Genomic DNA, 24,315 nt, shown 5'->3' with positions numbered 1-24,315 from the left:
TCTATAGTGCCCTGAAGCTGTAGCTGTACAGCCCACCTGTGTCCTGAGACCACACTACTAGGCTTAGGTGTAGGCCTGGCCTGAGGTGACACACAAGCAGCAGAATACCCATATGCCATGTATCGTATCTGAGAATGTGCCGCACAGATGGGACACTCTGGTGTCAGCTTCCCTTCATAAACATTCTGAATCAGGAAAGCCGACTAGCTCACTTGTTTGTTTGCAGCCATCATGTGTTCTTAGGGCTCCACAGAACTGCTCAGTACAATAAAGAAGACACATAGGAATATAGACGCGTGACAAAATGGCCTCTCTTACAAGTCCCAAAGCAGATCTCCCCACAGAGGTCCTCTGCATCAGACTACAGGCCCTGTCCACCTGACACACCTTGCTGCAATAGTCAGACTATAGTGTGAACTCCTATTACATCTGGGGGAGCATTTGTAGAGAGTAAATGGCTCAGAGTTCTGGGTGGGGTAGGGGGGTTCTGTGCAGAATTCTGTCAGGTCACTTTGGCCTTAGACATTTTCTATCACTGTACTTGTGCATCTTACCTGCTGATGTGTCCCTATAGAGCACCGCTTTCTTGTAGTTTGTAGTCTATGCTAATGAGGTGTTTAGGTGCACTGGGGGCGGGACTATCCCCCTCACTGTATGTATCCACCCCCCTGCCCCTTCTACTGAATATTCATCCCACGCCAGATTATTATTCATGAGAAGGGGCAGGCCGGGTCCCTGTGGCGGGGGTAGTGCTGCCCCCGGGCGGAGTGCTGCCCCCGGGCGGATTGGTGCACTGAGGGGGGTACTGCTGCCCCCGGGTGGATTGGTGCACTGAGGGGGGTAGTGCTGGCCCCAGGCGGATTGGTGCACTGAGGGGGGTACTGCTGCCCCGGGCGGATTGGTGCACTGAGGGGGGTAGTGCTGCCCCCGGGTGGATTGGTGCACTGAGGGGGGTAGTCCTGCCCCCAGGCGGATTGGTGCACTGAGGGGGGTAGTGCTGCCCCCAGGCGGATTGGTGCACTGAGGGGGGTAGTGCTGCCCCCGGGTGGATTGGTGCACTGAGGGGGGTAGTGCTGCCCCCGGGTGGATTGGTGCACTGAGGGGGGTAGTGCTGTCCCCGGGCGGATTGGTGCACTGAGGGGGGTAGTGCTGCCCCCGGGTGGATTGGTGCACTGAGGGGGGTAGTGCTGCCCCCGGGCGGATTGGTGCACTGAGGGGGGTACTGCTGCCCCGGGCGGATTGGTGCACTGAGGGGGGTAGTGCTGCCCCCGGGTGGATTGGTGCACTGAGGGGGGTAGTGCTGCCCCCAGGCGGATTGGTGCACTGAGGGGGGTAGTGCTGCCCCCAGGCGGATTGGTGCACTGAGGGGGGTAGTGCTGCCCCCGGGGGGATTGGTGCACTGAGGGGGGTAGTGCTGCCCCCGGGTGGATTGGTGCACTGAGGGGGGTAGTGCTGTCCCCGGGCGGATTGGTGCACTGAGGGGGGTAGTGCTGCCCCCGGGTGGATTGGTGCACTGAGCGGGGTAGTGCTGCCCCCGGGCGGATTGGTGCACTGAGGGGGGTAGTGCTGCCCCCAGGCGGATTGGTGCACTGAGGGGGGTAGTGCTGCCCCCGGGTGGATTGGTGCACTGAGGGGGGTAGTGCTGCCCCCAGGCGGATTGGTGCACTGAGGGGGGTAGTGCTGCCCCCGGGTGGATTGGTGCACTGAGGGGGGTAGTGCTGCCCCCAGTGCACCTGCTGGAAGGACAGCACCATACCTCCCAACTGTTGGGACAACCAGAATAGACCACTTATGGTTCGGCGTATGGAGGCTGCACTGTTACAGGCATTTCTACATCCGAGATACATTTTAATTGAACTTTTATCAGGATTAATGTAAATCTAACCATCTGTAATCCCCTAATAGCAGCAGCGGACAGGACAATAGGTTTATAGAACAATGCAGGAGATGGGATTACTGCAAGTCTATTCATCTCCTCAAAACAGGGACATTTAAGTAGCCAATGGGGACAGAGGGACTTTGATGAGCGGTCGGGACTGTCCCCCCAGATGATGGGCTCTGTGATCTCTCTGGAATGGCGCTGTATATACCGTGGTCCACGGTAATGGACGGATTATCTAGTTAGGAGACAACTAGAAGTCAGACGGCGGTGGTGGGGTGTCAGTGAGTGAGGTGACTGTGTGCACCCTGTATAGGTGTCCCCCATGATCCCTGGGGCATGTGGCAGAGCGCCGCTCCGGCCGCACATAGCGCTGCTCACACGCTCTCATTTTGGCCGCAGTGTGAGGGAGTGAGTTGGCGCTCTTATAGGCCGGGGCTGGCGGGGGCGGGGCGGACACACCCTGGCTTCTCTCTCGGGCACCGAGGAGGCTCCTGCACCTCTGGAGAACTTCTCTCGTGTCCTTCTCGCCCCCCGGTTCTCCTTCCCTCCCCTTCTCTATCGCGCGGAACCGAACCGCTCCACATCGGCTCCCCAGGCCGCCGGCACACAGCATGTCCACCTCGGATGATGTGGACGGGCTCGTCCGTCCTCACTATGGCTGTAAGTTATACGGGTTAACCGGTGCGGTGCCGGAGGACATTGTGGGGGGTGAGGGCTCCGTGGGTCGCAGATGTGTGCAGTGCTCGGGGGTGCGGGGAGCTGTCAGTGTGCTGGGCGCTGTACACACTGTGCGGGGAGGAGGAGGAGGAGGAGAGCGGCGGAAAGTTACTAAACTTCAGAGAGTGGCTGCACGGCCTGCCGGGAGAGGGTTGTCACCGCGTGCTGCAGCCAAGGCAACCGGCACCGTGCGCAGCTGTCAGAACTACAAGTCCCAGGAGAGCTAGGAAAGTCCTTCCTGTCACCACTGAGAAACTTCTGCCAGTCCCCACACTGGTGTCACTGGTCCCGGCACATATGCTGCATACTGTGCCTGTACGGAGGGCAGTGCTCTCATACCTGCTGCAAAACTACATCTCCCAGCATGCCCTGGCAGCCTTCAACATTAGGTACATGCTGGGAGTTGTAGTTTTACAGCAGCTGAGGAGCCACAGGTGTATAGGTGTCCAGAGTGAGCAAACTGAATGAACTCCTGCCCACATGAGTGCCCATGAGTGTCTAATGCCAGGGCCAGGACTGTCTGCTGTAAGATGGGTGTCTTATACTAGGCTTAGGGGTGTCTGCTCTCCAAGGGGGGGGGGGGGGGGCTGCTCTCTAAAGAGTGTCTAATGCTAAAGTTAGGGGTGTCATCTGGCTATAAAGGGGTGTCTGCTCTCCAGTGAGCGTCTAATGCTAAAGTTAGGGTGTCATCTGGTTATAAAGGGGTGTCTGCTTTTCGAAATGCATCTCTCCCTATATATTAGGAATGAGGTGTCTCCTTCCACATTTAGCGTCATCTTCTCTCCAATAAGGGGTGTCTGCCCCCTACTAAGGGTATGTTCCCAGTATGGAATATGCGCCTAAAGGGGTATCTACTCTCTAATGGGCGTCTCCTTTTAGTCTCAGTGGTGTCCGCCTCCAGTAAGTGTCTGACGCTAGAGTTAGGGATGTCTTATTGCTAATAAAGTGGTGTCTGCTCTCCATTAACTCTTCTATGTTGGTGTGTCTCTTTCTCAATGACTGTCTAATCCCTTAGTTAAGAGTGTCTGTTCCCCTGGGATGGTCTATAATTCTAAAACCAGGGTTGTCTGCTCTGTAACAAGGAGGTGTCTGCTCTCCAATTGAAGAGTAATTCAAGAAGTCAGAAGTGCCTTCTCTTTATTGAGAGAGTTGTCTGCTCTCCAATGACTGCCTAATTCTAGAGTCAGTAAGAGTCGTATGGGGTGTTAGGTCCCTACTACTACTTTGTATATGGGTTGCTTACATCCATTCTCCACTGTGAAACTAGCCGGCCTCTATAGGATACGCCCTAACCTGCCCAGTGAATGTGATGTGTAAGTGCTACTCCACTCCCTATGTCGGAGCCACCACACCAGTATAGACAGTGATGTATATGGGGCTTCTGCTGCAGCTGGAAATAAAGTGGCAACATTTGCTCCTGCAGTTTTGTTACAGGATATTCTGTGATCCAAAGAATGAAGGCATCCTGAGTATTATATCCATGTTATGTTAATGGGACCAGTACTGTGCTAAATATATATATAATATTTTACAGGCTCAATATTGGTGTGTATATATAGTGTCCCAAAGCAGGAGATTAGACAGGAGAATTGTATATAGTGTCAGGACTTGACCTAGTCGCTGTGTTTTGCTAGTCCCTGGTATTTTTAATACAAGAAGCTGCTATCTGGTAGTTTACAGCTACTGTTCTGCCATACACTGTGGTCGACCAGCAGGTAAGTAAGAATGTAAGATGAAACACAAGATGATGGTTACGCCCTGACTGTAGCGACAGCCGCACCGTGTTGTGTGACTCTTCTCTGTGGAGCTGCATTGGTGTAAAGTCACATAGGGTCTTGACTGTGATGTGTGGCTGAGATGCAGGGGATTGGAAGTGTTGGTGACATTAGGGTTTATTCACATGGTGCGATTTCCATGTGTATTTGAGAGTACACTAAATACTTTGTAAATTATCTGCATGTTTTATATGTAACTATGTAGAACATAATCATGGCCACAAGTAAGGAAAGGATACAATACACCAGACTGCCCTGTGTGAACCTGGCCATACTGAATGAGGGCTTCACACCAAGTTCACACAGTGTAGTTTTCATTAAACAGCGGCCGTTGTTGCAGGTTTGCAATAACAAATGTAGTTTAAGGACAGCGGCTGATTAATTTACAGCCTATGGAATCAAGGCCGTAGTGTATACACTCTGTATACACTATGGCTGGGATTCCATGCTGCCGCACAGAAAACTTCAGTGAACAGCCGCCGCACAAAATAGACTGTGCACACAATATAAAGAACGGCTCTGGCTGTACTTTACATTGTGGGTTATGGCTAATTGGAGTGCGGGCACATCCGAATGTGCCTGCATTCCAATTAAGATGAAGTGATGTTCACTTGGTCGAAATTGCAGTATTGGCTGGGTTAACATTTCAGAAAGCTGCCGTTCTGTGACATGGCCGTGTCTGTTTTTATTAGGATCTGTATAGGACAGATGTTTGTTGTCACACTTTTTGCAGAAAGTTTCATGACCAACCAGAACAATTTATCATTTGTGTAACAAAAACCAAAAAACTAGCGTGTATTGTCCCTTACAAGAGAGTCATACATGGAGCCAGTAATGCATCCCATATATGTTTATTCATCCCTTCATCTATACTGCTAATATATTATTACCAGGATGAACCATAGATTACGCTGAATGCAGGCCCATATTGCCAGCGCACTAACAGTTGTGCCAGAAATCCTTCTCTATCCTATATCCTCCCAGATTAAGCCCCTGGATGTGTATACTGGGAACATGTCTGATTTCTTAGTCTTGGCTGAGGTTTAGAACAGATCCTTTATAACTTTCCAATGCGTATTCCTTATGGCCATATGTTGAGTTCATAGCCCTAGAACTAAATTATCATCCCATTCACTTGTATGAAGCCAGCTGGAGACAGTCCCTAAAAGAAGTTTCCAGCCAGCCTTATTTTATAGTAATTCTAACTTCATTGTAGTAAAGCTTTGGTGGCGGCCTATGATTTACTTGTAAGTATTTCTATATGCACTACATATCACTTACTGCGACAATAAAAGCTTTATCTGTGGACATGGAATCTGATGAAGTGCTATGTTTAAGCATGAGACACATCATTCCTAGTATTGCTGTGATGGTTGAAGTATTTAGTTGTAAAATACCTTCTGTAACTGCAAAGAGTCTTCATTTCCATTGGTGACTGCTTTATTTTCCACTGCTTGTCTGGAACTGGTTCAGGCCCGAAAAACCATTGTATTTTATCTGAGGAAGACACCTTGATATTGCTTCAAGTGTTAGATATGAAAGAATATATTATGGCTCGTGCTCATGAGTGTATTACATTACCATTAGAGATGAGCGAACCTTGAGCATGCTCGAGTCCATCCGAACCCGAACTTTCGGCATTTGATTAGCGGTGGCTGCTAAACTTGCATAAAGCCCTAAGGCTATGTGGAAAACATGGATATAGTCATTGGCTGTATCCATGTTTTCCAGACAACCTTAGAGCTTTATCCAACGTTTGCTCATCTCTAATTACCGTATAAAGTGGGATACAAGGGCCATAGACTTTTATGGGGCTCCTACCTCAACACTGAGGTGTGAAGAACATTTTTTGGACTGTTCAGCATGTATGCTGTATTATAGAGCATTGCTCCTAGTCACCTAATCTAAAATAGGGAGTGTCTATGGCTCCATATCACAGAGCCACAGGGAGTCCATATGTTCTCATATAACCCCTGCTGTGGTGTGTGCAAGAAACTAAAGATGAGCGAACCGGGTTTGGGTTAGAGTCCATCCGAACCCGATCGTTCGGCATTTGATTAGCGGTGGCTGCTGAACTTTGATAAAGCTCTAAGGTTGTCCGGAAAACATGGATACTGCCAATGACTATATCCATGATTTCCACATAGCCTTAGGGCTTTATCCAAGTTCAGCAGCCACCGCTAATCAAATGCCGAAAGTTCGGATGGACTCGAGCATGCTCCAGGTTCGCTCATCTCTACAAGAAACCTTAGAAGATGACTATAAGTTTTGGGCAAAGTGATGCAACTGTATGGGTAATCCAGTTTTCAGGATTTCTTTACGTTTGGGCCTAAGGGCCCTAATACACATCCCAATCTACAGGAGCAAGCGAGTACCGACCTGTCAGATGAGCGCTCGCTTCCTCTTCTTTCCTCGCTTGCTGTCTGGCTGATAATCGTTTCATGTAATAGGACCCTTAAACTTTGTAGCTGATCTTTGGTAAATATTTGGATATAGACCACGGTACTGGTGTTCTGCAGATAAAATTATTGTGATGCAAAGGACTATTCTGAGGTTTAGTAATAAGACTGTTGAATAAGTGTATTTCAGTGGATTTTAGTAGGTAGCAAACATATATTCTATGCAATGATGATTCTTTACCAGCAATTTAACATACACCTATAAGGATTGTTGCACAATATGTGAGAGAAACGTGGTTACCAATTATACAAGATGGCAGCACTATAAATCATGTGTGGAGAACTGCTATTTACTCCACACTGTAATCTGGAGGCAGCCTGAGAAGTGTCTCTTCTAGCCTATGGGTTTGTATCCTGCCATTTACACAAGGGATCAAATCGGATTAGGTATCACACTAAGCTGTTCTTTGTAAGTGCAACATAATGTGGGGGACAGGTTTGCAAATGGCACAAGAAATAGTGTAGCACTTGGCTTATAGGACTGACCAAAGGGGGGGGATTTACTAGGGCTGGTACGGGGATTTATATAGAGGTGCAAGGTGACACATTAAAAAGGTGCAAAATATGGCACAAACACTTTGCTTGTGGTATGTTTCATGGCTGCTATGTCTGCAGTGGGCGCAACATTCATAAGTTCTCCCATAGTTTATCGGCCTGATGTATTCATGAGGGGATTGCTCATCCTATGGTTGATAGCTGGTTAAAACTTTGGGTGCTCCCCCCGTTATTGCATTGTGATCATAAACTATGGGGATGTACGCCAGTTTTCTGGTGTGCAAAAGTTGCCTTTTTTGCCGAAATTTTTGCATGTTTTTCTAAAACCTTTTTATGTTGCCTACAGCACTTTAAGAAAAAAAGTGGGCAAGGCTTTGTGTCTCAATACACCCCTACATATGTTATTCCAGGGCACTTTAAGTTGAGACCAATGTGAGATGGTGGTTATAATAAATCCCCCCATGTTTCTGGTATATTCTATGAATATTTCTACTAGTTAGATAGCAATATTTTGTACAATATTGGCTAACAAGCATACTACATACTGTATTATTTATTGGAGATAGGAGATACTTTATTTTCCTGTATATATTTACGTATAGGAAACATATAGAACAGTTGGATTTATTGTGTAAGAATAAATCTTTCTAGAAAAACTAGAACTGATGTATTTTTTTTATAATATATATGCTGTACAATGTGCTGATATGTGTATTAAAAGGGTCCTGTGAAAGAGACACGTCACAGGGTGGTAGAAATGACACTTACCCTCTAAAGTAAACTTTCAGCAGATAAGTCCATGCGCCATGTAGTGACCGGTACACTTCTCTGCAAAAGTGAATGGGATCTTACTAGTGCCAGGAAGAGGAGTGATCATTGGCTTATAGAGCACCTTCCTAGTCCTCCATTATGCCCAGAGGGCTGACCAGCTGTGTGGTGTCTGGCACCTTGTTCATATTGTTTCTATAAGCTCCCACTTATATAGTGGTCTTGAGAAGCAACGTGGGTGGTGATGCACCAGAGATCTGGATATAAGTGGCATAAAGCTGCCTATAAAGAGAGAGAGTCTTTATATAGTTTATAGTCTGCATTGTGTCAGTGCCAAGTAGTTATAGGCCTGGGCTGCCCTGGTATTGCTTCTTCCCTGGGGCCCTAAACATCAGCTATGCCCCTAGGAACTCTTTACAGTATGTTATTGCTTAGCCCCATTGAATACAAGCTTCCTAGTATAGCTCCAGTATTTGAAGCCATGACGTAATCTTAGTGTTGTCACCGTTTCCTTCTGCCTTATCAAGAAATGTCTGGTTTGTGTGTCACATTTATTCTTGCAGTCATGTTTTCCAAGAACAGACTTCAAAAGGAGTTTAGGTTGTGACATTGCACAGGGGTCTGTAAGACATAGGTGTCAAAACGTCTCTTTCTCTATTAGGAACCTAAGACGTGGATGACTTTGTGCAGTTTATTACAGATATGTTTATGGACTAGAAATTCTCATAAAATATTTTATGCTTTTTACATTTTTGTTGAGTAAAAAACGATATGTGTATATAACTAACATGATATTTCATAAAGTCATAACCAGCTCCCACATTGTATTCTGTAATAGAATGACTGGAATGTTATTTGTATCTGCTATATGGGGGTCAGTTGGGTATACTGGCGGGGATTGTTTTAGAGGGACATCCCTTGTAAAGACAAGCCACCGTTGCAATCTTTTTTTAATTAAAGGAGAAGTCTGGTGAACATTTTTATTAAAGTATTGTATTGCTGCTGGAGAGGATGATGGCAGAGGGATGCTCAGTGCCCTGTGTTCCTCAGTGTCCCCCTGCCATCATCCTCTCCAGCAGCCACAGCCCGCACAGCTCTGGGAGTCGGGTTGTGACATCACCATGTTATCCAGGAAGTGAAGCCTTGATGCTGCAGTAAGTGCAGGGAAAAAAAGCACTTTATAAGCATTTCCTGTCATAAGCGTATATTGGGGATTGTATAACTTTTGGGGAGCAGTACAATACTTTAATAAACATTTTCGCCGAACTTCTCCTTTTAAAGTGACTGGGGTCTTCTCAGTGCGCCCTGGTATATGTCAGCATCCCTTATATGACAGGATGTGTAGTATAGCTAGGACGTACGGCAGTAATGGTATGGGAACCTAGGCTTATTAAACAACACAGCATGTAAAGTTTAAGAAGTATATGTCATATCCAGAACTTCCTGCTTTGATATTTTATGTGATATGGGAGGTACAGTGTAATTTGGGGCATTGTCGCAGCTAATAGCAGACTCTGACTTACAATTATGTTTGTAAGAGAAGAACAGAAGTCAGTTAGGCTATGTTCCCAGACAGTAAACTGGGCTGTTTTTTGGGACGTATGATTGCCCCAAAATATCAGTTTTACACGACCACACACACACACACACACACACACACACACACACACACACACACACACACACACACGGTCAACTTTTGACTCCTCATGACTGCAGAAGTTGGATGCAGCCCTAGGGAGTAGAGTTAAGCATGCTTGGATTTGTGGTGTGGCATTCGATTAGCGGTGGCTGCTGAAGTTGGATGCAGCCATAGGGAGTCCTGGAAAACATGGATACAGCCTATGGCCTGTGGCTGTGTCCATGTTTTCCAGGGCTCGCTAGAACGGCATCTAACCTCTGCAAGGAGATGGAGCTTTGTAAACCTTATTGTGCTTGCTTTGTTCCCATGATGTTTATGGTGAAGGCTGTAATGGGAAAGGTTGACTTATGTTTTCCCTTCAGGAAATTCATGAATGGACAAAAACAATCTCATAGTTAAGTAGCTCCTGCATTGCCGTTCTCTAGTTCTGCCAGGATCCCAACATTGCTGGTTATGTAAAAGTCATTATCTGGAGACCTCTGTAATAGCCGCGCATTGATTTCTTTGTCTTTTCTGTCCACAATTGCTATAAATTATTCTGAGGTTTTACTTATCTGAAAGGGTCAGCAGTAGGTTTGGACCCTATTACTATTGTTACAGATGGTATCTTATATGGCTGAAATCTGACACACTATGTCTTCAGCATTTCAGAGAAATCATAGTTACAATATTAGTTGGGAACAGGTGATCAGGGTGGTCCCCCAGGACTTTTCCCCACCCCACCGGCCTTGATTTGTAATTGTCTCTCTATAGGCAGAGCTCTATCAGTCATGGCTGGTTGGATGCAGAGACTGCCGTTATGCCGCAGGGCTCTGTTTGCGGACAGTGATATGATTCCTCTGAAACCCTTGCAGCATTTCAAAGTACATCATAGTAATTGTAATGTAATAGTAATGTTCATGCTGCCTGTGGATCGGGCAGTGAGAAACTGATGACATTAAAGGTATCTGGCATTTTTTTTTTCAAATCAACTGGCGTAAGAAAGTTTATATAGATTTGTAATTTACCTATGTTTAAAAATATCATGCCTTCTAGTACTTTTCAGCTGTTGAATGTCCTGCAGGAAGTGATGTATTCTTCCCAGTCTTACACAGTGCTCTCTGCTGCCACCTCTGTCCATGTCAGGAACTTTCCAGGGCAGAAGAGGTTTTCTATGAGGACTTGCTGCTGCTCTGGACACTTCCTGCCATGGACAGAGGTGTCAGCAGAGAGCACTGTGTCAGATTCGAAAGAATACAACACTTCATGCAGGGCATACAGCAGATGATGAGTACTGCAAAGTTGAAGATTTTTAAATAGAAGTAAATAACAAATCTGTATAACTTTCTGACATCATCATAAAGAATTTTCCTTTTGTTGGAATACCCCTTCGAAGCTTAATTTACACAGTATTTGTGGTTTACATTGGAAGGAATATTTTTAACTAACTAGACGAGAGGGTGCAGAGACGTATCCAGCTGTTTACCCTGATTGTTGTATTTTGTAGTCTTGGCATACATTTACAATGAATGTCTATGGCAGGAGATTTTCTTGGCTGATGTACTGACTCCAAATCCAGCTCAAAAATAATAAGTATTGTAGTGTATGGTAGTGATGAAAAGCTTGACGTTCCCATTTTACAACAGTAAGGTTGTTACTACTAGTTATTATACAGGAGTCATTTATGAAGAAGTCTGAGTGTGAAAACATAGACGAGTCTGGGTGATATCTATGGGAGCACAAGGTGATGCCCCAATTTTCGTAAAAAAAACTACTTTGATCTGCACATTGTATGGCAGGCATCCAGTCACAGAGGAGAAGTGGCCACATCCAGTCACATTGGCCTCAGCCTTCCCTGCCATACCTGATTGACTGAGTGTAGGGAAGATCATCCAGAGCCTGGCACTCGATAAGCTTGTCTGGGAGGGCGGATGGCGCAACCATTGCAGTCACCATGACGTCATAAGTTTTCAAAGGTCATAGGGGGAGATTTTATCAAACATGGTGTAAAGTGAAGCTGGCTCAGTTGCCCCTAGCAGCCAATCAGATTCCACCTTTCATTTTCCAAAGTCTGTGAGGAATGAAAGGTGGAATCTGATTGGTTGCTAGGGGCAACTGGGTCAGTTTCACTTTACACCATGTTTGATAAATCTCCCCCATAGTTACCACAAGCTTGGTCATTAAGGGGTTAAATTTAACAGAACTGTTGAATTTTTGAGTTGGAAAAATAAAGCAAACAAACCAACGGGTGACATCCCTGAGTTATGTAAGCCCCAGGCAATGCTGTCCTGTTTCCTGTTTCATCATACGCTGCACAGCGTCTCCGCTCACCATTGTCTTCCACGTAGCTAATCACAAGGCCCTTAGGTTAAAATTCTAAAATTCTACAAATAACTTTGTATAAAGGGGACGCACTAAAACAATGATGTCAGACAAGAAAGCGCCATGACCAGACACTTGTGATCATCATATGTCCGTTGTGTCAGACAGCCAAACACATGGCAGACACATGCACCACTGCTTGCCTTGAATGGAAAACAGTACAGTTAGGGTCTTATTAGACGAAGCGTTTTTTTTTTTTTTTTTTTTTTTTTTTTTTAATATAACCCTTAACAATAAACAATTGCAAACGAGAGCTTTTGTGAATGACCTGAAATCGTTCACCATAATACACAGAGCCATAGTCGTTAGTTAAGATCGTCACTATGATCGTTAACTTCTTATACCAGCAAAAGAACAAACGGTGTATCTATTTAGCAAATATTTAGCAAACCTTTAACAATTAGCAATCATTTTATGGTCGACCTAAAAGATGCGATCAATGACATACATTTTTTTTTTTTTGCAAGAAATGGCATGACATCATCATGTCGTAGGTTTGCCAGCTTCCAAAATCTGAAACTGCACCTTAAAGAATTCCCAGCTCGAGAATTAATGTCCTATACACAGTATCCAGATAAGGTATAACAAAAAGATTGCAGGGGTCCAATCGCTGGGGCCCTGCACAATCTCAAGAATGGAGGCCCCAAAATCCCTATTGAATAGAACATGCGTGCCCCCGATCTATTCGTTCTCTACAGAGCAGCTGGACCCCCCCCTCCTCCCCCACGATCTCCTATGTCCTATCCTGTGGATACTGCGGATAGGGCATAACTTCTCCAGATGGAAATCCCAGCATGATAGTGATGTGTGATGCTTCAGTTCAGTTCATTAAACCTGTAGTCAGACTGGAATATGTGGGCATAATATGGACGCAGAAGGAGACTGTAAAAAGTGTGGTTTGAAACTAGCTTTAGGCTTTTTTCACGTACACTTACTAGCCTACATTCAGGGGGTACATTGGCATACTGGCAGAATAGTATGCTGACATATATACCATGGTGCACCCTTGCTACGTTCATTGAAGTCAATGGACCAAACCTTGTCTGTTTATTAGTAATGAGTGAACTTGCCGAACCTGAGCGTACAACATTTGGCTCCTGGCGGCGGGAGAAGTTGGATGCAGCCATATGTTTTCCTTTTAGCCCTAGGGCTGCAATCAACTCTATCCACGGGAGTCAGATGCCGCATGCTCGGGCTCGGCTGAACCCAAACGTTTGGCAAATTTGCTCATCACTACTTTTAATTAATTTCAGAGCATATACAGTTTCTTTGTAGAACTCCAAAGTGCAGATGGTCATGCTGAAATGTAGTGTATTATATGTGTACAGGGTGGATAAAAATCAATGATTTTTTTAAAAAAATCAAAAAAATCGGATTTTTTTGATTTAAATCGGATTTTTTTGATTTAAATCGGATTTTTTTCAATAAACTGCTTTTTGAGGAAAATATTTTACCATCCAAAGGTTCTTCCATCATGAGATAAAGCTGAGTTGTTTAACTCAGTAGAATAAAGGCTGTATATGTTCTCAAATGTTACAACATGAACAGAGTTGAGAAAAAGACCTTAATCCTATTGTTCTACAAACCTATGAATACAGAATCATCCCCTTCAGTACCAAGTCCAAGAAGTTAGACAATATGTTTCTGATTGTTTGGACTATTTTTTTTTTTTTTTTGTTTAGCCAAATTAGTTAACATGGATGTTTGTTTAAGCAAATAACGTATGCTGTAATGTTGTTATTGTTTCAGTTGAATAAATCCATTTAAATTGTTATTAAGTTCAGGATTATTTTTCTCCTTCCTAAGTACAACAGAACAGTGGTGTCCAAATATGAATGATTAACCCATTAAACTGGGGAGAAAAAAGTAATATAAAAAGTGATTCTAAAAATCTTCATCTACTTGCATGTTAAAGTAGCAAGAACTAGTTTAGGTAGAAACTTTGATTTAAATCACTGATTTAAATCAAGCCTTCCGGACTAGTGATTTAAATCGTGATTTAAATCGTGATTTAAATCAGTTTGATTTAAAACAAATCCACCCTGTATGTGTATATCTATCATGACACATAAAAGTATGGAACTACTTCTCCAAGGTTTGTAAAGCGGTTGTGCTGTTGTCAGTGGTAGAGAAGGATGCTTTTGTAGCTCAGCAGTTACACGCATTAGCATTCCTGCCCTGTAAGCATCCCACATATCTATTTTAATGGCATATCATCCTTTCAGACTAGACTTGCATGTTTTTGCTGTTAAATTGCATGGATGACTGGGCAGCTATGTAAGGTCATGTTTACTTCTATGAGCTTGTTAAAATGTATGTGACATGCCATATCCTTTCTACTCCCCCACAATGTACAGTCACCAGGTTGGACGTCATTGGGCAGGCTCCCCTTGTGTCAGAAGAGGCTACATATCTCGTGGCAGGCCCACATCAAAAAATTGCATCAAAGTCCCCATAAAATTCTAACATGGAAATGAATGTAAAGTAAGCTTTATGAGTTTACATAGTTTTATAGATTATTAAACCATGGTCCGTCAAACCATGAACATATACTGATGCTTTTTTCCACTCTTTCTATGTCAGTATCCAGTACTTGATCTTTGAAATTCCAGACGTTTCTCAACCTACTCCTGCGCGCCTCCTCTCTTCGCTCTGAAGAATGAACATGTTAATTCTTCAGTGCGGAGAGAGGAGGCGCACGAGCCTCCCATAGACTGTCATTATGACAGGGAGGCTAGCGGAATTCCACCATCTTTGCTCTGTGTGCACGGAGCCTTAGGGCTGCATCCAGCTTGCGTTATACTTTGGTTTGGATAAACCTGAGCATGCTCAGGGTTCGCTCATCTCTACTACTCCCTATTCATTCAGGTTTGGGATCTTCCACTTTTGTTCATTTCCGCCCAGTATCCTTTGTTGGATATAGGCGTGTTAATCTTCTGCTAGTAATATAGCTTGGGGAGAGGCCTAATGGTAATTGCTATGTGTAGCTTCCACGAAACGAGGCATGAAGCAATGAGGGTGTGGTCCGGTCTGCAGAGCTCTTAAAATATACAGTGTCTGAAAAGGGGCAAAGTGGTGATGAATACAGTGTCCAGCACAGAATCCTCTTTGGTCATTGCATTCCCCTAGGTTGGGCTTCGTTGTGCGCATACTGCGTTTCAGCTAACCATTCCCATTAGAGTTACTTATAAGTCATCTTTCTTCAGTGCCAAATTCAGCTATTTGTAGCACAGGAAGAATGTAGAAACCTCCTTTTACTATATAATAGCTAAGGGATGTGGATCCTCTGCAGTTGCTACACACTCCTGGCTATCTTGTCTGACTACTTGTGTTAAGTAGGACTGTGAATGGAAGAAATTGCTCCAGGCTGGGGAGTTCACCAGAAAATGCAGGGATCTTGGCAACTCTTTTCCAGCCTCTCCCAGTACTACGCATGACATCATTTTCCCTAGTCACCCACCCGTCAATGCATTGTAGCAAGACCTAGCTGTGACTTCTTGTCCTGCTCATATATTATACGTGTTTTCGTAAAGAGGGGCGGTCCTGGCTGTCCTCACAAAAGCATGTTAAAAATATTCATGATAAGTATCACTGCAGCTTTCCCAGAACATCCTGTGAACAGTAAATCAGAAAGTGCTATGCAGGAGCTTTCACAGCAATGTATATGGAGCGAAGGAGGATTGATCACTGGATTGTGCGGCACATGTAAGATTTACTTGGATCGGTACTCCCCTTCCTTGGAATGTGCAGCCGTCGTGATAAGCCGTGTGCAAGCAAGCCGCTCTGTTTGCCCTGACCTCTAAAGTTTAAGTGGGTTATCCCATGAAAAATATTTAATCTATAGCAATTGAGTGAAAAAAGACTATTGTGCAAAAGGTATCGGTGTGAATCCTTGGCAAAAGTTTACTGGGGGAATTGAAATGGTGTAAATGGTTGTTTCCATTATAGGAAGTGAATATGTTATCACTTCCTAATTTTTGGGGGTTCAACTGCAGGGAGGCCAGAATGGAAGGGCCATACTGAAACTTCTGGCTCTTCTCTATTGAATGGAACTACCTGTGCAGTTGATCTCGACCTAGAAATCCAGAAGTATACAATCTAACTTTTACCTATTTTAGCTTTGTACTTAAAGGGGTACTCCGGCGAAAATCTTTTTCTTTCAAATCAACTGGTTTTAGAAAGTTATATAGATTTGTAATTTACTTCTGTTTAAAATTCTCCAGTCTTTCAGTACTTATCAGCTGCTGTATGTCCTGCAGGAAGTGGTGTATTTTTTCCAGTCTGACACAGTGCTCTCTGCTGCCACCTCTGTCCGAGACAGGAACTGTCCAGAGCAGTAGTAAATCCCCATAGAAAACATCTCTAGCTCTGCACAGTTCCTGACATGGACAGAGGTGGCAGCAGAGAGCACTGTATCAGACTGGGAAGAATATACCATTTCCTGCAGCTGATAAGTACTGGAAGACTGGACATTTTTAAATAGAAGTAAATTACAAATCTATATAACTTTCTGAAACCAGTTGATTTGAAAGAAGAAGATTTTCACCGGAGTACCCCATTAAAAGCTGCAGTGGTTGGCTACTTGTATAGGAAACAAATTGGTCTTGTGTTCTATATTAAGGAGACTAGAATAATCTGAATGTAGATTTTTCTCATGTGATCCATGCAAATTCATACAAATTAATGTCCCATGATGCTTTGCAGTTTTATTGAGCGTGATAATGCCGCTTGAACGCACCATTTCATTCTCGCTCGGAGCCTGGCACGTTCTGAAATGTTTGGTGTGTCGGTTAATAAAAGACAGCAGTGTTACAGACATGTTCCTGCATGGCATTTTATTATCACACCTGCAGGCCTGTGAGTTGGCAGGAAAAAGGAGAGATACAGGTAGCATTTATGTATGTTAACCCCAACCAAACATGAACATTTTCCGGAAGTGTCAAGAAGCAGATATATAAAGATTTAGAACAGTACACAGAATAGAAGGTACTTCTTACTGATCATGCAGGTTCTGTATGTGTCATGTTGGCTGACATCGTATTTAGCATCTAGGTAAACAATTCACAGCCTGTGGGGCCCCTGACTCCTCCACTAGGTAGAATCCCAGGGAGGATGTCAGGCAGTTTCTGTAGCCATTAGAGAAAATGAAAATCACAATCCTCCTCCACCAATCCTCAGGTTACCTGCCAATTGGAAAATGAGTGAATTGTGTAATAGGTATCATTAGGCTACACCCATGTAGTATTTGTTCTGAAGACAAAGCTCTGCTTATATTCTGTGTGGATTTATACCTAATGAGTCATTAGTTAAGTTCCTGATCAAATTAAGTTGCCTCCTCTAACTATACTACTCCTAAGGCGCTGTTCTGGTCTGCATTACTACTTCCGTTCTGCTGCATCATAGAATAACAAAAAAAACCATGGCAGTGCCAGCTTGTCACATGACAGACACCAATGGGCCCTATTGACTACAGTGTGGTTGGGTTTCCATCATTGTTTTGCTTGGCAATGTGAACAGAGCAAATGCAAATGTGAACAGAGTAACTGTCACCCTGTCATAGTCAGGGTATTTAGACCCCCATTTATTGCTAGAATGAGCTGGGAGAAGCGCTTAGCTGAGCACTTCTGTCCCCTTGCTAAAGGAGGTTAGCACTTTATGCTTAAGACACTATTACTCATGATCTTTTTTGCTGTCGTCATATGGACAGTAATTGTTTGCACAAGATCCCCGCCCCCGAGTGACTGAAAGATTTCTTATTACACGAACGGATTGGGGAATTATCAGCGAAAGAACAACAAAGTTTTTTTTACATGCTGCATCAATGCCAATCTAATTATTTCATGCTTGCTGTGCGCTTGCTTAACCTTATTACATCTAATGATGATTGACAGCTATCAATTGTGTTGGTAGGATTTTGCACGATAATCACCCCGTATAATAGGGCCTTTATAGAAAGTGTCCTGCAGAGAGACTAGGAGTCCCCCCTAGGAGTGACATGGCAGAGCTTTGTCTGAGAACTGAACCACTTTGCGGTTCTCCATGTAGACAGAAATGCTGTATTGGCTATATCGGGTCACATGCCGCAGCTCTCTACACTACAACAAAACTGTTAAGAAATCACTAAGGTTCACTAAAATGCATTGGCTTTTCTGGTTACATGTATGTCAGAATAAAGGTAGCAATATACATAAGAAAGACTTCCGCTCAGTGCTGCTTCTGCCAACAACTGTCTCTGCCAAGAGCTGCCAGCACCGGCAGCATAAAGCAGATAAACCTGTATTTTGTTGCTTATAAGAATGATGAAGAACTTGTTCAGAGAGAGAGACAGTGAGAGACCAATTGTCTTATGACATATTGGGGTATACATCCTTCTTGAGGGACAAATAGTAAGACACAAAGATCCAAACATATGTTCATAATCTCATTAACCCCTTAAGGACCGGACTAATCTTCGTTTTTGTGTATAAAAGGCCATAGCAGTTGCATTTTTACACCTACGGACCCACATGAGCTGTTATTTTTTTGCTTCATTAATTGTATTTTGCAATGACAGGCTGATTTTTTTTTTTGCATAAAATATGCTCTGAAACCAGAAAAAAATGATGTGCAGTAGAATTGAAAAAACAAACAAACGCAGCTCTTTTTCTTTGTGGGGGTTTAATTTTTACGCAGTGTGTCCTATGGAAAAACTGACATGTTATATATGTTCCTCAAGTCGTTACGATTAAAACAATATGTAACATGTATAACTTTTATATTAATTGATGGCTCGGAAAAAAATTAAATCTTTTACAGAAAATAAACGTTCCTTAAAATCGCTCTATTCCCAGGCTTATAGCGCTTTTATCCTTTTGTCTATGGGGTAGTGTGAGGTGTCATTTTTTTGCGCCATGATCGGTACTTTCTATCGGTACCTTGATTGCGCATATGCAACTTTTTGATTGCTTTTTTTATTAACAATTTTTCTGGATTTGATGCGACCAAAAATGTGCAATTTTGCACTTTGTGATTTTTTTTTTTTTTTGCGCTTACGCCGTTTACCATGAGGGATCATGAATTAAATAAATTAATATTTCAGGCGATTATGCACGCAGCGATACCAAACATGTATGTATGTATGTTTGCTTGTTTATTTAGTTTTATTTATAAAATGGGAAAAGGGGGGTGATTTGGACTTTTATTAGGGGGGGGGGGGTTATTTATTAACAGTAATTAGAAGCCCCCTGGGGGACTTCTATATTCACAGCACTGATGTCCCATTGAGATCAATGCTGTGTATATAACAGAGCACCAATCTATCAGAGCTGTGCTCTGTTATAATGGTCTGCTGCAGACCACCTAAATAGATAGCGGAGTCGGGATCAGTGTCATTCCGACACTGAGCCCCGGCCGGCTCGGTACAACGGATCTCCCCTCTGCGATCGCACCCACTAGACACCAGGGAGAGCGGGCACAGTCACTATTCAAATGCAGCTGTCAGCTTTGACAGCTGCATTTGAATAGTTAAGTGAAGCTGGCTCAGTTGCCCTAGCAACCAATCAGATTCCACCTTTCATTTTCCAAAAATCCTGTGAGGAATGAAAGGTGAAATCTGATTGGTTGCTAGGGGCAACTGAGCCAGTTTCACTTTACACCATGTTTGATAAATCTTCCCCACAATACGTAGGCAAAACCGAGAGAGGTTCTATTTTATTTGTAGCCCCCTTTCATTTTCCATACACATTACAATACATACATTGTAGCCTTTTTTAACTAACCTAATCATCAGTTAATGTTAGTGTAAGATGAATAGGTCACCTTGTTATTAGAGAGAACACTTTCTTTGTGTCTCCTGAACATCTTGGCTGCATTGCTGCACCTGTGGCGTTCTTGCTAGTAACTTGTATTTATACCAACACATTCTGTGATGTCCGGGTGCAGAGCGGACTGCTCAGTGATGACGCAGTGTGAACTAGGACTTGTCCTTACCTACAGGTGTACTTGAGGAAAAGCAAGCAGTGCTGGCATGGCTGCTACTGATCAGATTACAGAAACTTGAACGCTAAAGATTACTGAACAATTGTTATCAGTTTATTGAAAAAACTTGTCTGAGCTGTATTATATTGCTATATTGGTACAACATAAACTACTACACACAGGAGAGCTGATATCCAGATGCTGGGCCCTGGAGAGAACTTATAGATGTAATTTACTCACAGACCATGCTATGGATAACTCTACATAGGATTGACTTCTAATAAAGAGTGTTGCAATGTCCTGTATATATGCATACCAGATATGATGTGATGTTAGAGTTTTTATACAATGATTTGAATACGTTCTCTACAGAACCTTCTAGGATTACTGAAATGGTGTGCAGCCCTTTGAACACAGTCGCTCTGTGGGAATCACTTTCTATACAAGTTCATGTTGAGAAGATCCCGTAACTTTTTGATTTGATAGGTTTATACACTTGTGTCTTCAGACAAATTAGTTCTCCCCCTTAGTACTCAATGGGGGAGATTTATCAAACATGGTGTAAAGTTGTCCCTAGCAACCAATCAGATTCCACCTCTCATTTTCCAAAGAGTCTCTGAGGAATGAAAGGTGGAATCTGATTGGTTGCTAGGGGCAACTGAGCCAGTTTTACTTAACACCATGTTTGATAAATCTCCCCCTGTATTTGGTCATATTGGACCCATATTCTCATTTTCTATACACTTAATCTTTAAACATCTGGAGTCTGGAAACTCCTAGTAAAGTACCTGAATATTCTAAAATACCTTAAAGTGTACCTGTTTGACATGTAACAGAGACATTCCAAAGAAAGTAGTAGAAGAAGTAGTAGCAGTTCATGTAAGGCCAGGTAGAGGTTGGGATAGACGCCAGAAAGCCCACATTCCTGAAAAGGACAATGTAACACACCAAGGTAGAGGAATCCAATAGCATCTGAGTAGTACAAGGTTATCTTCAATGTCTATTGCACAACATGCTTTTGGATATGTAATAAACTTTAAGGATCACCTCACACTGCTTGGATGCTGTTGGATTCCTTTACCCTGATGTAATAGAGACACCGCAAAAGTTTTGATCATCCAGGGTGTGGGTGTTCAGACTCCCACCGATTACTGTAATGAGCGCTGATAAGCATGTGACTGAGCGTTCTGTGCTTACACTCTGAGTATGTAACACAATACTGTCCCATAGACTTAAATGGGTAGTGTGGTGAAAAACTTTTTACTAAATAACACACATTGCAAAGTTATACAACCTTGTAATGCGTGTTATTTATGTGAATGGCCCCCTTCCCCATGTTTCCACCTCTGATGCTTGACCCGGAAGTGTAATACTGCATACTCACATAATCACTATCGACTCCTTCCATCCCGGCTGCCATTTTGGGACGATTACTTCACTCTTCAGGAGGCCAGTCTGACTGCTCCAGCCCCCCCTCCAGCCGCGATTGGCTGAGCATAACAGAAGACATCTTGGGATACAGCCAAACATGTGCATCGGCAGCCTTTTGATTGGCTGTAGCCCCAGACAGCTTCTGTTATGCTCAGCCAATCGCGGCAGAGCAGCTGATGACTGAGCGCTGGAGGGCGGCCGGCATGAGGGAGGACTGGAGCAGTCAAGCCGGCCTCCTTTAGGGTAGCTTCACACGTACCGTATCGCTGCGTTTTTAACGCTGCGTTTTTAGTGCGATATTTATTATTTTTTTTTACATGCTAGTTTTGATTTTCACATGAAAATGAAAATCATGTGAAAATCAAAACGCGCACGTTAAAAACACAGCGATAAAAACGCAGCGATATGGTACGTGTGAAGGCACCCTTAAGGGTTTTTCCAGCACTACAAAAACATGGCCACTTTCTTCCAGAGACAGCCCCACTCTTGTCTCCAGCTTGGGCGGGATTTTGCTGCTCCGTTCCATTGAAGTGAATTAAGCTTAATTGCAAACTGCACCTGAACTGGAGACAAGAGTCGTGTTGTCTCTGAGAAAAAGTGGCCACGTTTTTGTAGCATTGGATAACTCCTTGGCGTCAGAGACAGAAGGGGTCGACAGTGATTATGTGAGTATGCAGTATGCGGTATTACACTTCTGGGTCAGGCGTCGGGGGGGGGGGGGAGTGGAAACATGGGGAAGGGGGCCATTCACATAAATAACACACATTACAATGTTGTATAACTTTGTGTTATTCAATGGACCGTGTGCACAATCTAAGGATAGTCTGGGTTTTTCTTACTGTAGGTTATCCCAGCTGCTGAAGAAAAGAGAACCGGATTATGCGTTTGGTGTTATTTCTTGAGAGGCCAAAGCAGACTCCTTTAAACACTGGGCAGGCTTTGTACTGTACTGGTACTTTAGAAGGTGCATGCAGTGTTGTATAGGAGACCACTTGATTATATTCTTTGCTCACTCAATGGAGCACACCTGTCTAGGATACAATGTGCCCGACATATAGTGATAATACATGAAGCCTGCCAACCCTTTCAGGTTAATCTGCTTGTGGTCACATTGTGCCACACCTCGTAGGTATGATGCAATGACACTAACAAAAGTACCCGGGAAGACTCAGCCCTTTGTTCATTTTTCACGCTGTCTAGGCCAAAGCCAAATAAAGTAAATTTCTCAGAATCAAGTGAAAGCTCAGTCGCCTCATGTAATGCGGAGCATTTGACTGTGACCATTGTCAGTCATTAGATTGTGACACAGAGCCCCCTGTATACATCTGAGGTAGTGTGATATGAGCCTTATACATACATACATGTGACCGTCTGAATGCAGAGGTTTTGACGGAAGTGCAGCCACTCCAACCTATGTGTCATGGGGATTCTAAGATACACTGAAGTGTGTTGTAGATACAGGAGAGGAAGCGATCATTCTGTTTCCTGTATATGTGTTGTTTCTCAAGGAGACTGAGAAATTGACACAAAAACCTTCATCTTTTATTTATCACTCTGTGCAAAACAGAATGAAGTCACTATGTAATGCACAGACTAGGCAGACGCTGCTCATACAGATCCTGATAAGACCTATTGGACTAGGCACCGCATGACTCTCATAGGCTACCAATAAAACAAATTATATTATCACTTGTTATACTGTTCTTTTTGCCTTTGGCCCAGTTTAGCTGTAGTTTTACTGCATGTTCTTAAGGCATAGTAAAGGCAGTGTCTGCAGGAAAGAGACGTATAAATGTAAGATCTAATTCAGTATTAAGGGAGCTTTTCTCCAGGTCCTGAGACTTATGGTCAGGCCAGGACTTGTGGCCATAAGGCTAGGGCTATGCTACGAATTTTAGTTGTGCTACTGACTGATCTTAAAGGGGTAGTGCGGCGCTAAAAAATTATTTACAGAATAACACACATTACAAAGTTATACAACTTTGTAATGTATGTTATGTCTGTGAATGGCCCCCTTCCCCGTGTCCCACCACCCCCACCTGTGTACCCGGAAGTGTGGTGCGCTATACTCACCTGTCACATGCCGACACCAGTCTCCGATCTTCATTCGGTGACATTGTCTTCGGCCGGCCAGCGTACAGCTTCGTCTGTTCCGAATGCCGGCCACCCTCTGCAGTGTCATCCGATGCTCAGCCGCGATTGGCTGAGCATAACTGTGCTCAGCCAATCGCGGCTGAGCACAGTTGTGACGCGGCGGAGGGGGGACGGGTGGCAGGGATTCGGCCGTCCGTCCGAAGATGACGTTTGGCACAAAATGGCGGACGGCCCTCGACACGGATCAGGTAATGTATAATGCACCAACACTTCCGGGTACACGGGTGGGGGCAGTGGGACACGGGGAAGGGGGCGATTCACAGACATAACATACATTACAAAGTCCAGAAAAAAGCAGTTGGGAAGACAGCGTCCTTCGTGAATGAAAAAAGTTTCTTTATTTAGCCATATGCATACACAGAAAAAATAACGACGTTTCGGCTCCTCACATCCTGAGCCTTTCTCAAGTATAATGTTATTAAGTGCTAACACCATATTTATGTACAAAGTAACCAATCACCGATTACAAACATTTAAAATCATTAACCAATCCTTGGTATAGTGGGCGGGGACACAGATCACAATTCATGATATATCCATCATATCCATAATTCAGACCTTTTCATATATATTAGCTTTCTCCAAAGCCTATTTATTCCTCATACATTCTCCTAGCGGCATCCGATCTCCTACCGATCTCCTGGAGATGGCTGGAGTTTTTTATGTAAGTGTGTG

The 24,315-nt window shown here is 43.8% G+C and overlaps 1 protein-coding gene across 1 annotated transcript in view; it reads left to right on the top strand.

The window, feature by feature from the left end:
• Nucleotides 1-2,342: 2,342 nt before the first annotated feature.
• IQGAP1 (IQ motif containing GTPase activating protein 1) overlaps nucleotides 2,343-24,315 on the top strand; it is a 120,338-nt gene continuing 98,365 nt past the window's right edge. Inside the window, exon 1 of the mRNA XM_069983838.1 lies at nucleotides 2,343-2,542. Within this exon, the coding sequence (XP_069839939.1) occupies nucleotides 2,494-2,542 (49 nt within the window). The 5' untranslated portion in view covers nucleotides 2,343-2,493. The remainder of the gene's footprint in view (nucleotides 2,543-24,315) is intronic.

The sequence above is a fragment of the Dendropsophus ebraccatus genome, chromosome 1 (assembly GCF_027789765.1).
Source record: "Dendropsophus ebraccatus isolate aDenEbr1 chromosome 1, aDenEbr1.pat, whole genome shotgun sequence".
Classification (NCBI taxonomy): domain Eukaryota; kingdom Metazoa; phylum Chordata; class Amphibia; order Anura; family Hylidae; genus Dendropsophus; species Dendropsophus ebraccatus.
Note: the sequence above shows the minus strand (reverse complement) of the source record. Positions and strands in the feature narration are given on the sequence as shown.